A 26,351-nucleotide genomic window follows, 5' to 3' on the forward strand; every position below is an offset into this window, starting at 1 on the left:
GTTCACCACAAAGCCCTATAATGCTTTCACATGTTTAGTCTGAACAGAGGGTGCTAGGGGTTCAAATAGAACTGGGTCATTAAAGGGTGTCGCTAAGGGACCTGTGAATCATTTCTTTCTTGAGCCTCGTTGATACCTGGCGCTAAAATATGTACTGATCCTATCCATATTGAGACCGGTATAGACAGTTCAGACTCAATGGGCACATTCGAGCAGATCACGTTAGTCACTGCCTTTCAAAGTATGTTGCATTATGGGGATAAAAATATATATAAATTGTCCGACTTGCACCTACATGTACTTTATACAAACCATGTGATTAAAGGTCATGAAGTTGCTCTTCAACTTCATCGCCTCTTGTCAACCAATGAGGTGAATTGTTTTTGACAAACGTGACTGAAACAGGAAACAACTTTGCTGCGTTTCATGTAAGACTAGATGGATATTAACCAATTGTGATATGAGGGTTACCAATTGATTGTATCATGTAGCCTACACACACGATTTCAGTTCGTGTGAGATATTGGAGGTTGAGATGTTTACTTGGACAAAAACTTTCATTAACATTAGCTTATGTTGATCTGAGCTTTGCTGTTGGAAATCTATAACGGTGTTCAGCTGTTGCAGATCCACTTGCCACGACTTCAGTCTCAACCGCTTAGTGACAGGTCAGGGGGTGGAGTTTATAGGTGAGTCAAATAAAGTTAAGGCTCATATGGAGGTAGGTTGAAGGGTGTTAACTTGGTCGCAACCCACATTTGTCAGTTCAAATCACAATGCGCTGTTTGTTTTCCAACCTTACCCAACAATTCTACAATGTGATTTGTTGACTGAACAGCTTTATATCTGTGAAAAAAGTGGTGCTGGCGCAGTTGACTAGGCATTTAGAGATCTGAAGGTCACAGGTTCTAATCTTGCAGATAGCCTTTCTAAAAAGACATCACGTGCAAACTGATCTGGATGGTTAAAGTACTTCAATCAATTATACAGCCCTCTAGAATCACTGGGATAGGGACCAGGTCCTAATCTTGTCCATGACCTTGAGTGGTCATCTACTTTTTGACCAACTTCATACATTACTTTAAAAAATGTGATTAAACAGAAAGCTAAAATAAACAAAGACAGTTACCCAGTTTAAAACTTTTATTTTTTTCCTAATTTTTTTTTCAATGGATATCTACAAAGTAAACTGTATTTTAACTTAAGTTCCATAATGGTCAGGTGGGAAGTGGGATCACCTTAGCCATCAATTCATAAATAATACTTCAGTCCTTTTAGCCAAACTTGTTATTAATTACAGGAAGATTTTAATTTGTTTTAGTTTGGTTTGAACCTGTTCTTAAGTCTTGAATGCAGCAATAGTAGCAGCAATTTAACAGTCACTTTAAAACTGTCCAAGTCGGAAGAATTTTCATATCAAGGTGCAGACATAATGCAAGCTCCGGTACTTTTTACATTCTCAATTCTTAAATTGGCAAGCCAAATCAAGTTCCACTTATGTGTATGTAAGGTGTGTGTGGGGGGGGGGGGGGGGGGGGGGGGGGGAGTCCTTTCTGTTATCAGCACAACTCTAAACTAATAAAACCTCTGTCCACTGTAACAATCTGAACATTCTGACTGGGAGAGGAACGCACATGTAGCATGATGAGAGCTGTGTGGATTCTCTGTGTGAAGACTCCAAGAGAGAGGGTGGTAGAGGGGTCCATGTTCTCCACTGTACCCTCTACAGCTGCTGCTGATGGTGCTGTTGTACTGCAGGGACAAAACACAAAATGGAGCAAATCATTGATTGGCCAGTCGTGGTTAGATTAGATACAGCTGCATGTCAGCATTTATTAATATCCGTTTTCAACCAAAATGATCATTAGCAAAAAGACTGGGAAATGGGATCAAACATTGATATGATGAACAACCTATTTGCCCCAATTTAAGACTTGTGTTTAGTTGAACAAGCAGCAAAGACATCCGTCAGGTGACTGGAGAAGTCCTCCCAGAGGCATGTAGGGATGGGGTTTCATATGGACGTACCTTGGGGGTGAGCCAAGTAAGAGAAGTGAGCAGTGGAGGACACTGGGATGGGGTTGAGGGCGTTCTGGGCGAGTTGGGGCTGGGGGCCACCTTGCTGCTGGGTGGCCATCAGCATCATCTGAGGGTGGCCAGGGTTACCATGGTGGGACGGCACCATCCCAGACTGGATATGGGCCTGAAGAGGGAGAGAACAAGACAGAAAAAAGCTTAGTAGAAAAAGATACATACAACTGTTACTGACTTTGATTCTATAAAAGTGAGTGTTTTTGTTCCTGGGTCCACTAACCTGCTCATATAGTATGTACTCAGAGTGAAGGGAAGGGCTTCTGAAGGTGGAGCTCACCTGCTGCATGTGGGCCATGTGGGAGGGGTTGTAGCCGTGCTGCATCTGCTGGGGATGGAGGTAGACTGCCTGCTGGGCCGAGGAGAAGCTGCCCTGGGGGGACTGGGGGTTGGGCCCTGGGGTCATGGAGGGAGGGGTGGGGGCCAGGGCCTGGTACATCTGCTGCTGGGGCTGGTTGCCCATGTGCAGGGCCTGGGCAGCTGCAGCAGCCTGGTGCTGCTGGACAGGGCTGGGGGCCGGGTGGTTGCCACCGTGCTGCACGCCCTGCTGGGACTGGCCTGTGGGGGTGGCCGAGGGCTGGGGATGCAGTGTGGTATTGGGGTGGGCATACTGCTGCGGCATGGGGCCTTGCGACACTGAAACCCCCCCAAACAAAGACTGGGTTATTGTCACGGAGCAGACAGACTACACAGAAACAACATGTCAACATGTTTGCCTTGCCAAAAAGAAAAATAACATTTATTGCGCAATGGCACACCATTTATGCTTTTTACATGGAATTAGTGTGGCTATGCAACCGTATTACAAATCTCTCTATCACCGGTCCCAGAACCAAAATAGAGTCGCTGATTTGGTTCTGGGTGGTGAGATGAGGTACATACACACAACCAGATAGTGGGAAGAGTAGAAAATGCGGTCTGACACACATACACACAGTGGAGTCTTACCGTACATGGTGTGAGTCTGTTCACCATACTGGGAGGTGGAAGAGACCAGCTGGCCAGGATGGCCGTGGGTGGGAGGGGCCATCATCCTGGCCTGACCCTGAATCACCGGGCTGAACACATGCTGGGCCTGGGGGGGGGAGATGGGGAACTCACTGCCTGCACATGCGCGTGCAGTCCTATTCCAAATACACTGCTGATGATTTTAAGGCATTCATGCGCTCATTGGAGGAGTATTGGAATACCTTCTACAAGCCCTGAAAATCTATAGGGTCTTCTTTCCATTATCCATGGTCAATAGAAGTGAGTAGAGTAGTTATTTTGGCAGATTGTTACCTGTGACTGGTAGTGGGGCATCAGTTGCTGGCTGGCAAACTGCTGTGGGCTACACGTGAAGTACTGGGCTGAGTAGGCAGGGCTCTGGGCCACAATGGGCGGCCCCGCGGCCGGGTGCATCATGGTGGGCGTGCCCTGGGGGTGGTGCTGGTCTGACCTCTGCTGGGTCATGTTGGGTACTGCAGCAGCCAGTGGCATACCACAACAACCGTTCAAAACACAAACATCCAGAATAACAGGAGATGTAAAAGGTTGCCCACCCAGATATTTATTATTTGTCTACAATGCTGAATCCATCTATGATGACATACACCCTATGAAAATGCTGAATTCCAAAAGCCCTGTTAGTGTAGCTGTTTGGCTCTCCAGCAGACTAGACAACGCCGTCAAAAGCTCCACACATAAAGCAGCGCTATCACCCGATGCCGGCCGGCTGTTACAACTACATAACAAATGAATATTTTACTGCACAAAGTCATGAGAATGTCTTCGCTATGCGTTTGCCAGACAGCTTTGGCTCCATGTGCACGCATGTGTGAGGGCAGCATGTCTGACTTCTGGAAGCAGCCTTTGGCTGGTAATTTGGCAGCTGAACTGTGCTATTGATGAGGACAAGGAAGACATGAGACAGCGTTGCCAGTCTCACATTTACCTGTTCTGTAGGGCTTGGACTGGCTCAGCGTCATATGAGGCATCTGGACGTGGTACATGGCTGGAGACTGGCAGAGAAGATCAGAAGAACACCAGGGTTAACCCACTGATTTCTCAGCCCCCTTACCCTTTCAACTCTGACCTCCTTATACATCCACAATCCATGTTCACAGCATGCCTTGTAAACTTGAAGAGAAGAAGGGTTGTCTGGTCTCATGCATACACCTGCCTGTCCACACTGGGCCCCCCTTCTATCAGCTGGATGACTGAAACATGCACTTAATATTCTACGTTCATCTGATCAAGCTAATCAAATGGCAACATTTGCTCACATACAAATACGAGAATTGCTCTTCAGTTTGTAAACTAAAAATGAAGTCTTAAGTCTGGGTAAAAAAAAAAAAATTGCTAAGGCAGCGAGACCATTAGTTGTCAAATGAACCAAAGTAAGCTGTTAAAAACGAAGATAAGATCGACAACTAGAAACAATTGCAATAAGAAATTGGCAAACCAACATCTGATGGGACATTTTCAAGCAAGCAAAACATCACATACGGATTTGGACATAAAAGGTAAGAAAAGAGTAGAAAGCTTAAGAAATGCACAAACCTTCCAGATAATGCTTTTCTAATGGAGAGAGGAAAGGGAGAAACAACAGAACCATTCTTTAGTGGCTTGTTTGTGGTAACTAGAAAATGTTTCTCTCTCAAGTGACTAATGTTGGATCACCATAGCAACTTCAAGACCAAAATAGATTTATTTCTTACAATATCTGCCACAGAGATGTATTGTATGTGCTTTTGGAGACAGCGCAAGTCCAGAGATCTCCATCACACAATTGCATAGTTCACAACGGATTCACTAGTCTCAAACTGCATTCTAGAGCTGGGCGGTTTACCGTATTTTACTATATATACACACACACACACACCGGTATTTATGCACAGACCGGTTTGGGTTTTTACCTTCTATAGGGGTATTTGAATGTTTGGTTTGTTAAATGTGATACGCCGTGTGTAACGTTATTTTTTGTTTGTTTACTCCACTACTTGAGTCATCCCTCTCCATGCCCCTTCCACACAGACCTAGTCCGACCCTGTCACTCAAGGAGCGCATTTGTTGTTGCTTGACCACCTGACACTTTTGTTCCGTCTGCATGGTCAATGCAGCACATGCAACAAATTTTCATTTTTGCTTATGGATTTAATATAAATCCACAACCATACTATAATTACTTTGTTACTTTCTTAGCCACTAATGCTAATTGCAAGTTGGCTGTATGAATAAAGATTTAATGTAGCCAAAGACTATAGGGTCCCCTTGGAAACACTGATCAACACTTTGGTTCCTACCCTGTCACAATAACACGTTTCATTCGTTGTCATGTCACTGTATTCAAAGTGCCCACCATTATTTATATTCTATTTCTAAAAGTTCACCCAAGTGGTTTGATCTAAATCGCAATTGCAACATCTGGTTAAAAATAAGGCCTAGTATTTTTGTCCGCAGTGTGGAAATGATCTCAAATGAGTGCAGGAAATTATTTTAGGTTGAAGTTGAATTAAACAGTATAAAACAATCAGAAAGGAAAATGGCCCATTGCAATCACTTAGAATGTATGTGTTGCCACCCTAGGGTCACACACACTACTCAAAGCAAATTTAGAACTTATTGATCAAAAACAAAATAACGTCAAATTGAAAAAATACCATGACATTTTGGCGATATGGCTCAGCCCTACTGCATTCACTCCCGAGTCCTACATTACTCCCAACTGGCCTACACCAAAACAGGACAAGCATCAAGACAATGCTGCTGTATACTGACAGGAGATACTCAAAAATAAATAATAATTCAAGCTCGACTCAAACCCACCTGAAGTCTCCCGAAATGTCACAAACCAATACAAAGAAGCAGTAGGCTACTCTACATGAGTTCAGACAGTGAGTAAATGACTGTGGAATGGTGAAACAGTGACCAGGTCAGGCCAAAGTAGGAAGAAAGGGCCTCTAACATATGCATGCCACAACTGCATAGAAGGACAGATGGATCATACAAATACCCCCAAATTATAAAACACTGATAGCAGTGAAGCAAAAATTGAAACGGTGATCCTTCTGGTTGGGAATGATACATTTCAGGGGTTTTTTTCTGGGTCAAAATGGGGCTTAGGTGGTGGACGTGGAGGGGCCGTGGGCATGGTCACTGGTGCAGTCTCTGACCGGAAATTTTAGAGACTCTCCCATTGTCCGCAGTGACAAAATGTAGCTAATTTACTCCAATCTACACATCTTGCCATGGCTTATGCCATTTGTGTGACTCAAATGTAACAAAATCAATGTGGGCCCCATGCCTTGACAAAGATAGACCTGAATGAATTATTTGGGGAATTTGATTGTCCCCGACTGATCTTAAAATAAATAACAGCGCCATAATGTTGTTTTCTACATACTGTACTTTATAGCTGGTTTTAGTCATTTAAGTTTACACTGAACCTTTTCACATCCCACCTTTCTCTTTACTGTTTGGACATAAGTGGCCTGAAACACTTAGGCGGCCCACCCTAGTCGACCGATTAATTAGGGTCGATTTCAAGTTCTCATAACAGTCAGTAATCGGCATTTTTGGACACCGATCACATTGCACTCCACGAGGAGACTGCGTGGCAGGCTGACTACCTGTTATGCGAGTGCAGCAAGGAGCCACGGTAAGTTTAAACGCTAGCAAGCACCTTAAAAAAAACATATTCACATATTCACAAGTTAACTACACATGGTTGATGATATTACTAGTTTTTCTAGCTTGTCCTGCGTTGCATATAGTCGATGCGGTGCCTGTTAATTTATCATTGAATCACAGCCTACTTCGCCAAAAGGGTGATTTAACAAGCGCATTCGTGAAAAAAAGCACTGTCGTTGCACCAATGTGTACCTAACCATAAACCCCTTTCTTAAAATCATTACACAAGTATATATTTTTAAACCTGCATATTTAGTTAATATTGCCTGCTAACATGAATTTCTTTTAACAAGGGATATTGTGTCATGCAGCAGTTGGGCCACCTGGCTCGTTGCGAACTGTGTGAAGACCATTTCTTCCTAACAAAGACAGCCAACTTCGCCAAACGGGGGATGATTTAACAAAAGCGCATTTGCGAAAAAAGCACAATCGTTGCACGAATGTACCTAACCATAAACATCAATGCCTTTCTTAAAATCAGTACACAGAAGTATATATTATTAAACCTGCATATTTAGCTAAAAGAAATCCAGGTTAGCAGGCAATATTAACCAGGTGAAATTGAGTCACTTCTCTTGCGTTCATTGCACGCAGAGTCAGGGTATATGCAACAGTTTAGGCCGCCTGGCTCGTTGCAAACTAATTTCTCAGATTTTTACATAATTATGGCATAACATTGAAGGTTGTGCAATGTAACAGCAATATTTAGACCACCCGTTAGATAAAATACGGAACGGTTCTGTATTTCACAGAAAGAATAAACGTCTTGTTTCGAAATGATAGTTTCCGGATTTGACCATATTAATGACCTACGGCTCGTATTTCTGTGTGTTTTATTATATTATAATTAAGTCTATGATTTGATAGCGCAGTCTGACTGAGCGGTGGTAGGCAGCAGCAGGCTCGTAAGCACTTTACTGCGTTTGCCAGCAGCTCTTTGCAATGCTTCAAGCATTGCGCTGTTTATGACTTCAAGCCTATCAACTCCCGAGATTAGGCTGGCAATACTAAAGTGCCTATTAGAACATCCAATAGCCAAAGGTATATGAAATACAAATGGTATAGAGAGAAAAAGTCCTATAACTACAACCTAAAACTTCTTACCTGGGAATATTGAAGACTCATGTTAAAAAGGAACCACCAGCTTTCATATGTTCTGAACAAGGAACTTAAACATTATCTTTCTTACATGGCACTTTCACTTACTTCTCCAACACTTTGTTTTTGCATTATTTAAACCAAATTGAACATGTTTCATTATGACTAGATGTATTATATTTAGTTAAAATAAGTGTTCATTCAGTATTGTTACATTCAGTTGGCCGATTAATCCGTATCGGCGTTGAAAAATCATAATCAGTCGACGTCTAGAAAAAAATCTAACTTCATTCCGTCTTGTTGTACCACAACAGAGAGAGACAGAGACAGATAAGGGATGAGGTGAAAGGAGGGTGAACTAAATATTTTAGGACCCTCATTCACCTTCCATGCTGCTTAGCAACTGTGCATGCCAATCATACACCAATTATCATTTCATGGGGATGTCTCAGCTTCCACAAGTATTCTTATTCTGACCTGCCAGAGTTGTGGGGGCATGCAGGGGGATGGAGTCTGTGTGTGCGTGTGTCGTCTCACCTGGACTCCAGGGCTGACAGGGGTCAGAGGGTACATCTGGGGAAAGTAGACCTGTTGAGGCTGCTGCATGACGATAGATGGGCTGGGCTGGCCTTGGGGCCGAGGGGGGGTCGGGGTGGTGGCCGGCTTTGGCTGCACACACAGGCACATATTACAAAGTCTTTTCATCTTCAAAAGGAACATCGATATCAAGCAGAGATAGCAGAAACAGAAGATTCAGCCTATGTGGGGAGTCAAACTGACCTGAGGAGTGAAGACCCTGGGTTTGAACTCGTGGGCATTAGGATTCAGAGTAGACTTTCTCATTTGACTGCGGAGCGGGGAAAAGGAATACATTAACATAAGACAGAAAATTATTTATTTCGGCAACGCGAGAGTTCCAGGATGATCCATTTCTCTCAGGTTGGCCGTTTAAAGCTGCACTCCATTTGTGTCTACCCTCAAGAGAGGCCCACTACAACACCAACTCAAATCTAACAGATGAATGACCATGACACTCACTCTGCCTCATCCTCTTCTTTGTCTTCAGGCTTGGCTCCTCCGCTTAAGTTGGGTGCAGATGTCTGGACGCCCTGCGAGGTTACGTCAGGCCCCCTGTTCTGTTCCGGGGCGGGACAGAGGGTAGAGGACGGGGATGGTGCGCCAGGGCTGTCTGGCTTGTTGCTCCTGGCGGGGACCACAGGGCCCTCAGACCCCTCCAACCCCTTATCCAGAGGAAGCTGCTTGGACTTCTCTCCCGTGTCCTGCGGAGGCTTAGTCACCATCTGCTGAAACTGTGGGTCTGGGTTAGAGCTGGACTGCAACTGAGAGAGCGAGATGAGTTTTAGATGGCTGTACTAAAATATTATTTATGACATTTTCTGTATTTTACTGTCAAGATATACTTCTTCCTGAAGGCAAGTGAGGACACCTAACTTACCCTAAAATCTACACTAAATTTCTTTAAGTTGTCTATTTGTTTTCTGTGGTCTGGTGCCATGGAGGGGGGTCCTGCAGAGAGAAAGTGAAAGATCAGACATTTCACCAATACAGAAATAGAGATGCATTTCAGACAATACAATTGGATCCTCCTCAACATGTGAGCTGTGTCCACGCTGCAGACCTTTAGAGAGTGGTCTGTTGATACTAGGGGGGCTCTCCAGGGGTTTCATGTTCTCTTTGTTGACCGTAGGAGAGTTCTGTCTCGTCGCCTGGACCCGAGAATCTTTCACTATAATAAGGGAAGAAATAAGGGGAGAGTAAATCGTCAAGTGCCTTGTTTCAGACGGCGCTTGATTGACTGAGTTTAATATGAAAGTGACAGATTCTTACGTTTGTCACTGCTTCAGAGCATACAGCCAGAAAACAAAAGGAGTACGGATGTCGATGGCAAGCAGACTTACCCTCTGCTGAGGAGGCGGCGGCCATATTGGGGGCAGGGCTAGCAGTAGGTGAGGAAGCTGACCTTGGCGTGTTAACAGGTTCCACGGGAGTGGACCCAGTCTGGGGCGAGGGACCAGGAGAGGCCCCGCCCATGCTGTTCTGCCGAGGGGATCGAGGTCTGTGTGCTATAGGAGAGCAACAAACACCGTTATCCTACACACATCCAAAAGAGATCCATCCCTTACACTAGATAAGACTTCACAGCTAAGATGAGAACATTTCACTGTCCAATAAGTTTACACAGAATGGGAATTTGTCTTTAGTCCATCTAGGGCTGTCGCAGTGACCGTATTACCGCCACAACGGCAGTCACAAGTCATAACCACAGTCAAATTCCCTGTGACCACTGGTCAAGGTAAACCCATCCAAAATGGCGCAAATGAATGGCCCTGAATGGTAGCCTACCAAACTTGTCAACGAACCTCTAATCGCCACGTACTCAGCACTCCATTGTCCCCCTATAAATCACTTCATGAGTTAATCTGAATGACGAGGACAATGGTGATGGGAGTCAGAGCTCCTGTTCTAAAATGGACAAGAAAAAGCCCAGGACCCAATATGCATACATTTATTTGAAAACCCGAAAGGATCTGAAGGACAACCGGTCTGATGAGAATGAGGGAAGCAGTAGAAGACATTGTTTTGCTACATTATTAAACCGGAGCCGTTACAGAAAGAGAGAGAGAAAGAAGCACAGAGCGAGCATTGGTGTGGTAACTGAAAGGTTGCTGGTTTGAATCCCCGGACCGACAAGATCCTTGAGCAAGACCGGGGAGAGCCCCCCCCCTCTAAAAGTCTGCAGCTTGGACAGAGCTCTAAAATGTGAGGCACAGGGCTAGTAAGGAAAGGGGGATACCTTGTCACTTGCACAACTGAATGCATTCAACCAAAATGTGTCTTATGCTTTTAACCCAAACCCTCAAGAGAGAAGCAGGTTGCTGACTTAACAGGAAAATAAAAAAAATCTACCCAAATCCACTAATTCCTTCAATTTACAGTGTTAAATAACTAATGTGTGAGTACAATTCTTTTGGTGAACAAATGTTTAGTTTTGGCATTATGATAAAGGTGGGTAGCAAAATGGAAAATCAATGGGGAAATCTGTTGCAGCTCAAGTCGACTACAAAATCCACAATGCAATGCTCTCTATGGGCTGGCTGGCTAGCAAGCAAATGTAGCTACACACAATAATAACAAAGACAATATCAGCATGTAAAGCTGCAAATTGGGATCCAACCCGGGTCTGTAGTGACGCCTCAAGCACTGTGATTCAGTGCCTTAGACCGCTGCGCCACTCAGGAGGCACAGATTTACCTTTGAGACATAAAACAAATCTTTACCAAGATGTGAGATAATTAAATTGCCATTGTAGTACCGTATAGCTTTTAATCGTGACACTACATACTTGAGGAAAATAGGCACGTTTCTCAACATATACACAGACTTTGAGAAAGGGATTGCGTGACAATTAGTTTAGCCACAGCATGACAACGTGAACGGTTGACAATATGCTTGATCGGGGCATTATACGTTCCCATCTCTTTTCTATAATCTCTTTTCTATCTCTAGCAACGGCACAATGCACCCTGGACTAAAGAGGCAGACAAATGGGGAAAATGTTCTAGGCTCTCCGTTAAATTACATATTTCCCGAGGTACGAAAACCGCAAAAAATATGATCAATGGCTCATTCGAGAGAGAAAAATCCTCCCGAGTCAAGACAGACGGTAGTGTGTGGGGGAATGTGAGAGTAGGACACAGGAGGCTTGGAGCACGAAGGGAGAGACCGCAACTACTGTTCTCGCTCTGGAATAACTTGCTAGTTACCATCCCATCGGATTACATTGTACCAGTCTGGACTGCATCAAACCGAGAGAAGCTAGCTAACTTGGCTACTTAAGGCTAGCCATAATGTTACTTTGCATCTCACTATCCTACAAGTTAAGCCAACACATCACTACTCCGTTCAAATTATAGCCTAAATACAAGCCTACCTGTTGGTTTTTGGTTGTTATAGCCTTTTGGCATTTTAATGCCATCTTCTATTGATTACATATCCCCTAACTTGCTTGACACATAAGCAGATTAACAATGCAATCGTCTCGCCGAGGGAAGGATGAGAGCACATGCCTTTTTATGTTTTTTTTTCTCCAAATCATCAAGTCTCATGCAACATTTGTTTCGATATCTAAGACAGGCCTATAAACCTGGGAATATCACAACTAAACAATGCATTTTAATGTGACGGTGTAGGCTATATTAAATTGATTCATTTGACTTGTTAAGATATAGATGTTCCATAGGTGCGCATCAGCAGCTCGTATGTGTGGAAGCCAGGAGATGCTAAACATGTTATGTTAATTAACAGTGAGATACCGGCAGTCATTTGCATGACAATTAACAGCTGACAATCTCATGACTGCCACAACCCTAGGCATACCATTTGTCAATGTAATATAACCACACAGTGGCTATATCCGTAACAATCCAAGCTATTTTGCCAGGTGTCATTTCCACCCCAGTCCCGAAGGACAGATGGGGTTTCTTACCTCCGCTGACCACTGAAGACCAGGTGCCACCGGATGAGCTGCTGCGGGTAGCCGGGGGCACGGGCACCTCTCCTGGAGCATTGTGGGGCATGAAGTCTACTCCCGGGGGGACTCTACTCCCGGGGGGAACTCTGTGGGTGCGAGGGGTACGCTGGGTCTTTGGGGACATCCTGGGAGGGCCTGGAGAGAGATAGTTGTGACACATCACATCATTTAGCTAGAAGGAGCCCAGGTAGAGACTTGTGAGCCACTAGTACCACAAACTATATGCAACTAGATGGACAATACAAACAAAGCTACTTACCAGACGATATTACAAAATGATTGAGGAACGGTGATGAAAAACGGCATGAATACATACACCATCTTTCCTTCACCAATACAACGGTCATCAATGCACCCAGTGCACGTAAACACTGACAAGTCTGTGACTAGTGCCTCCTGCTTTCAATGCCACACCATGGGAGTGTTACTGGAGAGCGCGACCAACACCACACAATTCACAATGCAATGTGTGCAAGGAGAGCGAGAGAGAGCAGGAGCGAGAGAGACAGGAGGAAAGTGGAGGTAGGGCAAAGAAGAAAAAACATCAAAGTCCAAAGCTGTTTCTCAATTGAAAAGCAGCGTCTTGAAGCAGGAGATTAGAGACAGCGGCAGCAGCACAGCCAGCCCAGCAGTGCATATGGCTCTGTGTGTTCACCACTCTGTTAGGAGGGAGGTAGCTACCTTCGGAGGACATGCGTCTACTGGGTATAGTGGAGATGGGAGCTGGAGAGCCGTGAGCAGAGGGGTGAGACGGGGGCCGGGAGGGCCGCGAGGGGGGTCTGGATGGAGGCCGGGTGGGCGTGGCCGCCCTGGGTGGGAGAGGGGAGGGGCCTGACTGGTAGCGGGAGGAGGGCGATGGGCAGGAGGTGGCACCTGATAGGACAAATGACAATGAGCAGAGGAGGAGAAATAAGGAGAAACTAGAGAGCAAGGACAGAAAGAGGACTGATAATAAGGTGGAGCGAGGGGTAAAGACGAGGGATGGGTACACAAGGAAAAGGAGGGTGATTCAAGAAAGGCAGGAAGAGGAGACAGGGTCAGCAGGTTGAAACTAGAGGTCAGCCGATTAATCGGAATGGCCGATTAATTAGGGCAGATTTCAAGTTCATAACAATAGGAAATAGTTGTTTTTGGACACCAATTTGGTTGGGCAGAATGACAGATTTTTACCTTGTCAGCTCGGGGATTCAATCTTGCAACCTTACAGTTAACTAGTCCAATGCTCTAACCACCTGCCTCATTGCACTCCACGAGGAGACTGCCTGGTACGCGAATGCAGTAAGCCAAGTTAAGTTGCTAGCTACCATTAAACTTATAAAAAACAATCATAATGACTAGTTAAACTAGTAATATCATCAACCATGTGTAGTTATCTAGCGTGTCCTGCGTTGCATATAATCAATGCTGTGCATATTCACGAAAAAGGACTGTTGTTGCTCCAATGTGTACCTAACCATAAACATCAACACCTTTCTTAAAATCAATACACAAGTATATATTTTTAAACCTACATATTTCGTTAATATTGCCTGCTAACCTGGCATCGTTGCGAACTCTGTGAAGGCTACTTCTTTTTAACAAAGACAGCCAACTTCGCCAAACGGGAGATGATTTAACAAAAGCGCATTTGCGAAAATAAACACAATCGTTGCATGACTGTACCTAACCATAAACATCAATGCCTTTCCTAAAACCAATACACAGAAGTATATATATTTTTTAAACCTGTATATTTAGCTAAAAGAAATCCAGGTTAGCAGGCAATATTAACCAGGTGAAATTGTGTCACTTCTCTTGCGTTCATTGCACGCAGAGTCAGTGTATGCAACAGTTTGGGCCGCCTGGCTCGTTGAACTAATTTGTCCGATTTTTACATAATTATGGCATAACATTGAAGGTTGTGCAATGTAACAGGGATATTTAGACTTATGGATGCCACCCGTTGAATAAAATACGGAACGGTTCTGTATTTCACTGAAAGAATAAACGTCTTGTTTTCGAGATGATAGTTTCTGGATTTGACTATATTAATGACCTAAGGCTTGTATTTCTTTGTGTTATCATATTATAACTAAGTCTATGATTTGATAGAGCAGTCTGAGCGATGGTAGGCACCAGCAGGCTCGTAAACATTCATTCAAACAGCACTTTTGTGCGTTTGCCAGCAGCTGTTTATGACTTCAAGCCTATCAACTCCCGAGATTAGGCTGGTATAACCGATGTGAAATGGCTAGCTAGTTAGAGCACCAATAGCATTTCAAACGTCACTCGCTCTGAGACTTGGAGTAGTTATTCCCCTTGCTCTGCATGGGTAACGCTGCTTCGAGCCCAGGTAGGAGTGAGGAGAGGAATGGAAGATATTGTTTCACTGTCAATACTAAAGTGCCTATAAGAACATCCAATAGTCAAAGGTTAATGAAATACACCTGGTATAGAGAGAAATAGTCCTATAATAACTACAACCTAAAACTTCTTACCTGGGAACATCGAAGACTCATGTTAAAAGGAACCACCAGCTTTCATATGTTCTCATGTTCTGAGCAAGGAACTGAAACGTTAGCTTTCTTACATAGCACATATTGCACCCTTTTTTTTTAACACTTTATTTTTGCATTATTTAAACCAACTTGAACACGTTTAATTATTTGAGGCTAAATTGATTTTATTGATGTATTATATTATTATTATTATTTTAAGTTCAAATAAGTGTTCATTCAGTATTGTTGTAATTGTCATTATTACAAATAAATAAAATCTATATATATTTTTAATCGGCATCAGCCTTTTTTTTGGTCCTCCAATAATCGGCATCGGCGTTGAAAAATCACAATCGGTCCACCTCTAGTTGAAACGGAGAGAAACAGAATAGCAAAGAATAAATTCCAGAGATTTACTGATGAAAACAGAATAAACTTGAAAAAAGGTCAAAGTTAGGACGCAGAACAAGATGACAACTCAGGAAATGAAACTGAACTGACATTCAAATTGTTAATGTAGAGAGAAACATGCAATTGTGTTTTTTGGATGATAGGATGATTACCGAGTACTGATGTCTGAAAGTCAAGGCCAAACTCGCCACGGCAAGTTTCCCAGACAAAGATAAACATAGGCCTGGACTTGTCAGACTAACAAATCCTACAGGTGATCTGACAGTTGTGGTCTAAATACCAGTTAGAATATACAATACAAACTACGAGAGGAGCATACATATAATACATGCATATAACTAAAAAGAAGAACGTTAAACTAAAACTAGGGATTGGGTAAATTCAGGACAGGACAAAATAGCCAGTCATGTTCACACAACTGATCTCTACAGGATGCCTGTAAAAACCCATCTAGGGGTGGTCTGACGCAGAGACATCCTCTGGCTTTGACAATAGTGCCTTTCATTCAGTCATTGTGTGGTGCCCTCGATTTACTGGGGAAGGTTGGGTAATGGAATTATGTGCACGAGCACAAAACATCACATCTGTCATTTTAGTCCTTTCTGAATCTGCCATGTCAGCCATTTTTATCTGGCAGGAGTGTAACAATTCCATCCAGAATATCCTACTGTTGGCGAACTCAGAGGTCCTCTGATAACACTAGTCCCGTGCGAACCGACATCCCTGTGTTTTGAGAGAACTGTGAGTTTGACAGGTGTTGTTTGCGGTTTGAGCAAGAAAACAATAACTGATTGGATAATTTGAACTAAGTGCTGCTCATAGCCTATATTTGAAGGGTCAACATGTATCAACTTCCACAGTGAATGCTTTGGTTGATGTTTTGTGTGTGTGAATATTGCCAAAAGCATCAGTGAAACATATTGCTCCTATGTAATGCAACCCTTGCTGTTAATAGATCACAAAGCAGCATACAACTGAGCAAAACATTTGGAAATGACAAGGTAACTCATCTACAGCCTTAAAACACATCTCAAGTGCAAGTTAACTGTTTAGCTCCCATCTGAAGGCTGGGGGGGTATTTAGGATGCCTCCTACTGCGGATCATTAAAATAATACACCTCGTTCATTCAAATATTATATATCAAAACAAGACCTAAAATATGGTTTGGTATGGTTCAGAAAGTTGGAACCAATCTCAATATATCAGTGTAGCATATTGTCACCTGGATTTGTTGAAATATCTTCACGCCTTGAAAAAAAACCATCCAGGCTTCCATCCCAAAAATTACAGGGACAGTTTGTAAATAAAAAAGACTAATCTTGGCAGAATCGTCCTCTGGAATAATTTACATTCTGGGGTAATAAATACATAACCAACGTTCAAGTAATACTAGCCCAATTCCAATAGGACTTTAGTCTACACCTGTTGTTTACAAAGGATGTGACAAATAAAATGTGATATTGTTCCATGCTCCAGGATGAACCAGGGTGCCCTTACCTCCGTTGACAACCCGCTGGTCAGCTCCAGAGCTGGGGGTGTAGTCGTGAAGACCTGGCCGGGGAGGTCCACTGCTGCTCTGGACCAACCTAGGGGAGTTCTGACGACCCGGTCCCCATGACATCCCCTCTCTGTTCCTCTGACCCGGGGGAATGTACTTTTCTCTATGGAGAGATCAGTGACCCAGGAGAACAAGTTAAAAAAACTAATGCAACTACCACAATGTGAAACCAGATGTACGAATTGGCAGTGGAATCCTAAAAACATCCTGCAAGCCTGCCTCTGCAACGTCCACAACTGAACGAGCGCTTGAAGACACTGCAGTATGCCAGTATGTTAGCCATACACAAGGCAAGTCGCAGCTGAACATGGATGCGAGTGACAGACGAACATTCAATTTATGGATGCTAGCATCAACTAATGGATTGTGAAAACCCCTCAGAGACCAACCTGTTGAGTGTGTGTTGCTCCCTCTCTCCCCTCACCACGGCAGTGTACTTCTCCTCCTCGCTGCGCTCGTCATTCTCCAGGGCCACGCGGGACTTGTAGGTGGAGCTGGCCTCGATCTCCTCTGCCAGTTGGGCCGCTCGCGCCTCCCGCTTCAGAAACTCCTCAGAGTTATCCCGCTCCAGGGCAACCCTGCATAGCAGAGCACAGGGCAAACCTTAGACACACACACCCCTGTCCCCAAATAGGGGTCACGCATGCAAAACAAAGTAGGTGCAACACATTGTTAGTGGATGAGCTCATTTCCTACTTGATAAACCTGGCTGTGCCTGTATGACACATGAGTGGACAGAGAGAGGCAGGAGTAGCTTACGTGTAGGTGGACAGGCTGCTGTCATAGGTGGACTTGATGCCATACTGCTCTTCATTGTACTTGAACATGTCATTCGGGTCCCAGCCATTTGACTAAGAGGAGCAAGAGAGCGAGGCAGAGAGGCTTTTGGTCAGATGATATAAACTATGAATGGAGAGTAAAAAAACAACAATACTCTGGAGTGAAGTGCTACCTAGCTCCAGATTTAGGAGCAGCTTCCCCTTCCCCAATCCTAACCTTAAAGGGAAACTTCGGGATTGATCTACTTCCCCGGAGTTAGATGCTACTGTAGACTTCCAGTCATTGCGCTAACGCTAGTTGGCATTGGCTGCAAAACTACCTCCAATTTCTTTCATACTGGACGCAGAGAGATAAAGGAGTTCATCGGACTCTGGGGAAGTAGACAAAGGACCTCATTGCCAAAATCCCAAAGTAACCCTTTAACCACTAAGGTGGAAAATAAACAGATACCAGAACAGCATCTAGGGGCAACTTTGCCCACAGCAGCAGATATAGTTCCATGCAGAGCACTAAATGGCAATACCACATCTGTGTCCAGAGACTCCAGGCTGCCTGAGACCATGTGCTGCTGCCGCCCTCCATCCCACGGCTCCAGGTCCTTCTCCTTGTGTTCCCCGTTGATTCTGCCGCCCACTGCAGTGTCCGTGAAGTTATCTACACGTTACAACACACATTCATAGTTATATACTGCTGACAGACATGCATGCAAACACGGAGGGGATCACACATACACACACAGGCACAGGTAAATGATGACTGTGCAGGTGTGGAGAAGGCAGATAGCACATGATCTGCCTTTCTAAGAACCAGGTGCACTCTTTGCTTTGGCAGTGATCATGTCAGGATAACCATTAGAGACAGTCACAACACAGAAGTAGCAGAATCATAGTGTTAACATTAGGGAGAACGAGTACAGGAATTAATGGTAAGCAAAATAAACCTAGAAATAACATGCACTTAGATTAGTCATAGCATGAAAAATATGACTCCAGGCAGGTCAGACAATGTGGTTACGCAGAACAGATTGAATTATAAAAAGGAAAATTTGAGACGGCACTTGTCATTTTTAAATGAGATATTTTAGCACAATTCAACATCTTTGTAAGTACTTTTGTTTCAGTTGCATTTATTCGATAAAGTCAACCAAAGCTCTTTAGAGAATCAAGCCATTTGAATAGATCCCCCAGAAACATGTATTTTAATGACAATGGGGTCTGGCTGAAACAAGCCCAATATGAGGATTGACCCTTATAATATATGGCATCTAGCAGACACTTCATTCCAAGAAACGTACTGTCATGGGTGCATATATTTATTTTTCACGTATGGGTAATGTTTCCTCAAATGTTGTCCGGCGCTGAGCAAATTTCAGGTCTGCAGAGCGCAAACTTCCAACATTGTGAAAATTCTGTGCAACTCCCAATGTGAGTTTACAGTGAACACCGAGTTACAGTTTCAGACAGTGGTCAAGTAGGCGGTTTACTCATGTTGGCTTATCAGTGTGGCCTACCATCAGAAACAAAGGAGAAATGCGCACCATACCATTTTAACATGGAAATAGCTGTTCTATCATTCAGCCTACAGTAGCAGCCAATGTGTCGTCAATGTAAGCCTACATTCCATGATATTTTTTAACCTGCTTATCCACTTGTCTTTCAGACGAGGTGACTGAAAATGTGTTGTTTGACACAAGAAACCACTTTACAAAATAAAACGCATTATTACTCCCATTCCCTTATAGAGAATCAGACAAACCCTCTGCCTATTGGCTACGTAGCTTATTCAAGACATCTCAAAATACAACACTGCCCCTTTTAAGACAAAAAAAGCTCTTCAGCTGACTCACTTTTTAAAGGTCTAGCTCTTATAGGAAGCAATCACTGCCTCCTATTGCCGACTACAAATGAGCTATAACTGGGCTAATAAATCACGAACTAGCAAAGGATATGAACAAAATGTGCACGTGGATACATGCAACTGTCACATTGATCTCAAAACAAGCGCATCTACTCACAACCACTCATGCTGTAAACACAGTCCAGTTCAACGTGAACGGCACAGATTCATATGGCAATGGTCTATTTGCATATAGGCCTACTGCAGCTCTGATTGCTTATGCCGCAAAGGTCTGTGTAGAGTACGGGCTGAGTCGTGCGTGTCAACGCAATAGAATCCTACGGCGATGTGTTTGGCCTATAACAAAATCTCTTGCATAGTTGTGTTTCAGTATGTTGCATTGAAAGTGGCTAAAATTGCGTTGATTCAATCACAATTCCCACAGTAAAGGGAAACTTTGATAGAGTTTTCCCCTTTTTAGTTAACACTAGAAGGTTCAGTGACGTTCAATCTCGCCAGTGACAACCTTGAGTGTACAGGTGCTTCTCTGCGCAGGCTGATATTTATTTTGTGTGGCAGTCCCGGGGGAGCTGCTTTGCAGCATAGAGGGAACATTGCGTATGGGTGGTCCTGGGAATCAAACCCACTATCCTGGCGATGCAAAAGCCATGCTCTACAGAGGACCCTTACACTACTGCATTTCCTCAAAGCTATTGAGGTTTTACTGTTTTCCCCCTTATCATCAAAATTAACAAATGTATGCGTCAACAACAAAAAGGTGCAAAAACAGCATATTACCTGTGTCAGTAGAGACTACACCCATTTGAGGAGAAACATATGGAAGAGAGGGTCAGTTGAGAGAAGACAGGTAGCCTAACCCTGGGGTTCCTAACTTTATTCCTGAAGCGCCACTATGTATATGCTAATGTTTACATTCCAACAACACAGCTACATTTCTTTCATCTACAAAACAAATGGGTTTTCTTGTGCATTACCCGAGAGTTAGCCCAGTGAAATATCTGGCACATGGCAATGAGATACTGTATGCATTTAACATGTGGCCTTTGCTATTTGTCTGCTAAAAACTGGGTTGGCTACAACAAGAACCTGGGCACCCAGGGATGCGTCAGGAATGGCTGTAGGGAAGCACTGATCTAACCCACTACACACAGTAACACTTCACTAGTTGATTTGATTACAATGCTAACTAGCAGAGCCTATTGTTGCTCACTGTGCAGTGCTTGAGTCCTGACAGGTTTAGAGGTAATATAGATATATTGGATCACAACCTTATTGAGTACCCCTGCAGTGCCTGGGAGACATTCAGAGCAATCAATATTTCACATTATTACTCAATGACTGGCCACAGAGGGAGCATTCAGTTCAGGCACATGATCTAGCCCTTGGCTCTGCTTCTAGACATGATAACAATTCACACAGGAGGAATGGGCTATCTTTGTATTGGCCAATAAATAGGCAGTTCCTCATGCATCCAACCAACTCAAGTTAAAGACATAGCTACACCTACAAAGTTAAGGGGCCAGTGACAACCTTGAGTATACAGGTCTTGACATAAGGATGTACCTTTTCTGGCATAATTGAAGTCCACGTCTCTGAAGTGCACCACCACCACATCGGAAGCCTTGAAGATAATGCTGTCCACGAGGTCTTCCTGTCGCAGGCCCACACTGGGCCCAGGACTCTTGATGTTGGCCGCATCCAGAACCAGGTCACACTGGGGGACGGACGACAGAGTTGTGAAGTAGAAAGAGCTCCATCAAGTATCACTGTAAACACTTAGGTTAGACTATTCCCTGAAGGGAATACATGGTTGTATTTTAGATTTGTTTGTTTTTTGTGCGATTTGAGATTATTAACACTGCATCAGTAAGTGAGCCATGTAAAGCATTTTCCCTTTAATAAATGGACAACAAGGCTGTTAAACTTGAAGCATATGTTGCATGTAAGGCCCACTGTGTGTAACCCTTCTTTTATGTTACCAAGAAAGATAGAATATCCTTGGCCTCAAGTATTATACTAATAATAATCATTCAGCACATGATTTTACCTAAAGCAACGTACAGACATGCGTGCACACATACGTATGGGTGGTCCCAGGAATCGAACCCACTACCCTGGCATTACAAGCACCATGCTCTACCAACTAAGCTATAAGGGATCAGGTCATACAACACAGCTCTAGCCATAACAATTAAAATGTACTTATTGTCACCCAATAGAAAAAAAACTTGGCTTTGACATTGCTTTATGTGATTGTCCTTACCTCTGGGCTGTATGTTTTAAACACTCCATCATAAACCATTCCATTTTTTACTTTCAGTTCACAATTGGTTCCCTGCAAATGAAAGGAGAAAAAAAATATTACTCCATCATCATACACACGAGATGTACAATTATATTCCAACTCAACTAAGACCATTGACTTGCTGCTAAGAAGTATCTCCATTGGCAGTCTGAACACATTTAAACAAAGTTCACTCCTAAAAACATATACCTCTTAATTAAAACAATCTGTCAATCACACATGACTTAATTATCACAAGGGAAGGTCTTTGGGAAAACAACATGTGGTTCATGTTACTGTTGCTTGCTTGCTTGATATGCTTCAACGAGTCAACAGCACGAGTGGCATAGAGGTCTAAGGCACGGCATCTCAGTGCAAGAGGAGTCACTACAGTCCTTGGTTCGAATCCAGGCTGTATCACACCCACCCGTGATTGAGAGTCCCATAGGGCGGTGCACAATTGGCCTCCGGGTTTGGCCGTCATTGTAAATAAGAATTTGTATAAGAATTTGAATAAGAATTTGTTCTTAACTGACTTGCCTAGTTAAATTAAGTTTACATAAAAAATGTAATGTGTAGTGTGCTGTCATTAGCTTTCCAGTGACATTAGATTTAAAAAAAAAAAAAAAAAAAGCTTTGTTCAGGAGACATCCAATATACACAGTATCTGGCTCTACTACCTCCGTCTAGAGATCGGTTATGAATTAGTTTCAAAACATAAAATGTATTTGGTGTTGCCTGATCCTCACAGCCTTAATGCATCAAGTGATCGAGGAACATACCACTAATGATGTCAAGACATGGACCATCCTCATGTTTGCATATACACCATTAGAGACAACCTGAAAGACAAAACGTATTGATCATGCAATTCAAACCTGAGAGCCCAAAGCAAAGTAAAACCAAAGAATATTTGTGCAAACATTATGGACAAAGAAGAGTGTGACAAACAGACAACTGTGTACCAGTATGCTGGGGGGGGGTTCTCCCATAAAAAAACAATAGTAGATATGATACCCTAGATAGTGACAAATCATCATTAGCTGCCAACTTCACGTGCCTAATTCAAATAATGGGACAGAAAACCGAATCAAACAATGAAGCTGTTCACTTACGGCTGCTGAAGGTCCTTTGGCACTATGCCGTCCCCTTAAAGACAAAAAATAAAAACAATAATTGTCAATATCATTATAATCCTCAAAATGACTCATTACTGATTCTGTGACACAAAATAAATAGATAAATGCAGTGTTTGTACTCCACTCAATATTTACTACACTGCTTGTAATGACTATATGCTGTCTTCTTATACATGTACCACCTAATAGGATTGTTTTATTTTGTGTGTGCGAGTTAAGTTTTGTCCTCTAAATTGGCCATCCCATTCAACAGTACAATGAATGTCATTGTTAGTATTGCTGTCTTTTTTTAAATTAGATTTTTTATTGTAAAATAATAAACATATTATAAACATGTAAAATGCAGTGCTTGATGTCTTTCCAGTCAAATAAACACTAAGCATATTTAATGAGTCCTGCATGCCCTGTAGTGATAATGATTCATATTGGTTTAGTTTCACCTGAAATATGACTGGCTAGATATTTTCACTAGCTGTGCAGTGAATACTTCACTTTCCCACAAACAATTTCCTTCTGGATTAGAAAATACATTCCTGAAATAATTTAATTTTGCGCTTGCCTCCCTAACCCATATGATGACAGTTTATATATGCATGGCTGGTTTAAACGTCTATGATGCATGGGTCAGGACTCCGAAGTGTGGAATATGACTATTGTTGTTGCTGCCCCCCCCCCCGAAAAAAAAAAACACATGCAACGCTAGGACGTACTGTCCCTACCGTCAAAATTGTTTGCTATCAAAATAGACTGATATGTTGCTGAAATACAGCCCTTCTGGTTAACTGTAGTACTTACACAAGCCATGTTTCAAGGGCACAATTTTACACAAGCAGCAACTAAAACGTCAAGGTTGAAAGTCCTTCGTCGGTCTTTAAATTATATCTTCGCCACAAAACACCGCCACGCCCCCTTTTCTTTTGCAGACTTGCACGCACTTACAGGTTAAAAATGATTGCAACATCGTTGCTGTGACTCCGACTTCCAAAACAAAAAAAGGTAGCAATTTAGTTTGGCAATATGACTTGCAATCCCCGGTGTCAAAACTTCCACCTCGCAACAATATTTAAAGACAAAACGTTGAGTGGTTGTGTCCTGCCCACCTTTACTATACTGACTTATCCATGACGCCGATGCAATGATGGCATGAATTAAATTAATGAATGATAGAAAGCGTTAACTGGTTAACAGGGTAGTAGCCTAGCTTATTCTAAGTTCAAAGGTATAGCTAGCTAGTTAGCCGTTTGATTTCTAGCTGCATATGCATCCTCTTAACAGGATGATCCATCGAAGGAAGTGGCACAGGATACAATCCACTGATAGCTAGTATTGAGAGCATAGCTAGCTAACTTAAACAGACATGGCGCTACCAAACAAAAACTAGCTAGCTAAGTACGGCATTACTGCGGGAACATTCAGTACTACGAGACCGTGTCCAGCATCATTCGTAGGCCTAATTTGCTAGGGTCCGTGCTATCCGGGATCATCGGCGTCCCTTACCCGTTGAAATTTAAAATGGTTACAGTAAGGCTAGGGTTAGGGACATCACAAGGATTCCGAATAGTATGGACCAAGTTGCTAACTAGCTGGATAGAAACTTGCCTACCACAAACGACGTATGGTTAGTTTAGTAACGTTAGTCAGATAAGCATGAGCTGGCGCAGATCCAGATCAAATTATTTCGTGTAGAGGTGCAGACTAACGATGAAAAAACTATTTAAAAATAATAATAAGTCGCACACTTCACATATATATAAACTCCCAGTAATCAATAAATGAATGAGGTTAGAGATCGTTATATGGAGTGTGCGACTCTGTTTTTATAGCTTATAGTATAGTAGTCAGGGCGACAAACACGTTGACATTTATCGTGGAAATATCAACTCCTGTAATTAAGAGCATAGTCGGCGATTGATTATTTCACAACGTTGGCATCATAATAATAATATGGTTAGCTAAAATGTCGACTGAATAAATCACCTACCTGCCCAAATTCTGTCGTCCGCCACTTCCCCCGGCACCAGAGGCAGCGCCACTGCCGGGTTTGCGATTACCACCGGCCTGCTTCATTGACATGATGAGCCCATAAACGACGTGTGTGGTGTATTCCTAAAATCTCAAAAAGAATATACACTGCAACCAAATGACGACTGGATAATATTTAGAGATAACTAGTTTTTTTTTTTACTTGATAACGTCGCTCAGCTACTCCGCGCATGTGATTCCAAACCTATGAAAAGTTAGCTAGCCAACTTAGCTAGCTGTGTAAGTTAATGCCTTTTAAAAATATAAGTAACGCTCTTTAAAAAAAAATACAATATGCGCCGATTACACTTGTAACAAATAGGTGAATTAAAGCTCCTGTCAATTTGTTTTTCGATTCTGAAAATGTATTTTAATTCCGTCAAACGGGATTTTCAGCTATGTCGGGTTCTCTCTTCGTTGCTACCAGCGAAAAGACCAAAACCAGTCTTGAAAGGAGACAAAACAGCGGAGGGATATACCGATTTCCGTCACGCTATGATCCCACCTAAATAAACTGCCACTTGACTTTTGACAACCTTAAAATGTTCATGTTTCGAATAAAATAATAATTATAAACCCAAATGAGTGACTGGAGGTCATCCACAGTCTAACCGTTAGGTATTTTTTTCGGAGATATAAGACTTACAAATTGCACTATTTACAGGAAGTCAAGAGATCATCCGCAGCGGTAGCAAAGATTTGGCGGTACCATGGCATCCACGTGAGCCGGGTGCTAGAAGATCTTTGATCATGATGACACCCATTCATAAAAGAAACAGCTCAATTCATGTTAAAGACATTTTGAATAATGAAAAAATTGCATCAATAAATCTTTCCATTTCAATTTAGTTTTGACTGTCAGAACGTTGAACCACAGTCAGATATATAATTTGATCTCTATGGTTTGAGAAGTTGAGAGGTGAAAGTGAGATAGATGGCAGTGTAGCAGCTAGTTGTAGGCAATGGTAAATTTGATTATTTATTTATATGGGAAAAAACATCCATCTTGGTGGAAGGGCTTTGGAGGTGGACCTCTCTTTGATCAACTGTGGTAGTGCCAAAAGCCCAGAACAGTGCTATCCCAGGACATATTCCTGAAATCTAACTGCTTATTGGTGGGGAAGTAACAGTATTTCTATTCTATAGCTCGGTATAGGGAACATTTGTATCTCTCACATGTCAAATAAATAGATTTCTTTGATTAGGTTTGATTCATTTTAGTAATCTGATGCAGATCATGTCCAAATAATTTAGTGACAGGTTCACTGACACTGATTAATGAGGCTACATCAAACTTTTGCCACAGGTTTTTTTGTTGTTGACAAAAGTGGTCCTTTTAATGGACATAGCTATATTTTGCAGAAATTACTTAATTCGACAGAAAGGGGTACACTTTGGCACATCACCAAA

The 26,351-nt window shown here is 42.7% G+C and overlaps 1 protein-coding gene across 11 annotated transcripts; it reads right to left on the bottom strand.

Moving 5' to 3' along the window:
• Positions 1-1,128: 1,128 nt before the first annotated feature.
• LOC109875382 (ataxin-2) lies at positions 1,129-25,545 on the bottom strand. 11 transcript variants are annotated; one of them, XM_020467729.2, is made up of 25 exons: positions 24,901-25,528; positions 22,896-22,929; positions 22,563-22,622; positions 21,760-21,831; positions 21,060-21,210; positions 20,274-20,288; positions 18,163-18,293; positions 17,619-17,710; positions 17,249-17,437; positions 16,799-16,962; positions 13,094-13,285; positions 12,368-12,547; positions 9,780-9,944; positions 9,500-9,607; positions 9,317-9,387; positions 8,899-9,200; positions 8,641-8,707; positions 8,398-8,529; positions 4,633-4,650; positions 4,025-4,091; positions 3,373-3,551; positions 3,040-3,166; positions 2,315-2,727; positions 2,029-2,203; positions 1,129-1,752 (listed from the first exon to the last, which is right to left on the bottom strand). In XM_020467729.2, the coding sequence occupies exons 1-25, from the start codon at positions 24,990-24,992 to the stop codon at positions 1,724-1,726; spliced, it is 3,225 nt and encodes a 1,074-aa protein (XP_020323318.1). In that variant the 5' UTR covers positions 24,993-25,528; the 3' UTR covers positions 1,129-1,723. The 11 variants fall into 11 exon arrangements, with proteins under 11 accessions (XP_020323318.1, XP_020323337.1, XP_031673214.1 ...); XM_020467748.2 differs by having other exon boundaries at positions 2,372-2,727; positions 24,901-25,525; XM_031817354.1 differs by lacking the exon at positions 24,901-25,528 and adding an exon at positions 23,715-23,992.
• Between the last annotated feature and the right edge of the window lie 806 nt (positions 25,546-26,351).

Source organism: Oncorhynchus kisutch, linkage group LG3 (assembly GCF_002021735.2).
Source record: "Oncorhynchus kisutch isolate 150728-3 linkage group LG3, Okis_V2, whole genome shotgun sequence".
NCBI lineage: Eukaryota > Metazoa > Chordata > Actinopteri > Salmoniformes > Salmonidae > Oncorhynchus > Oncorhynchus kisutch.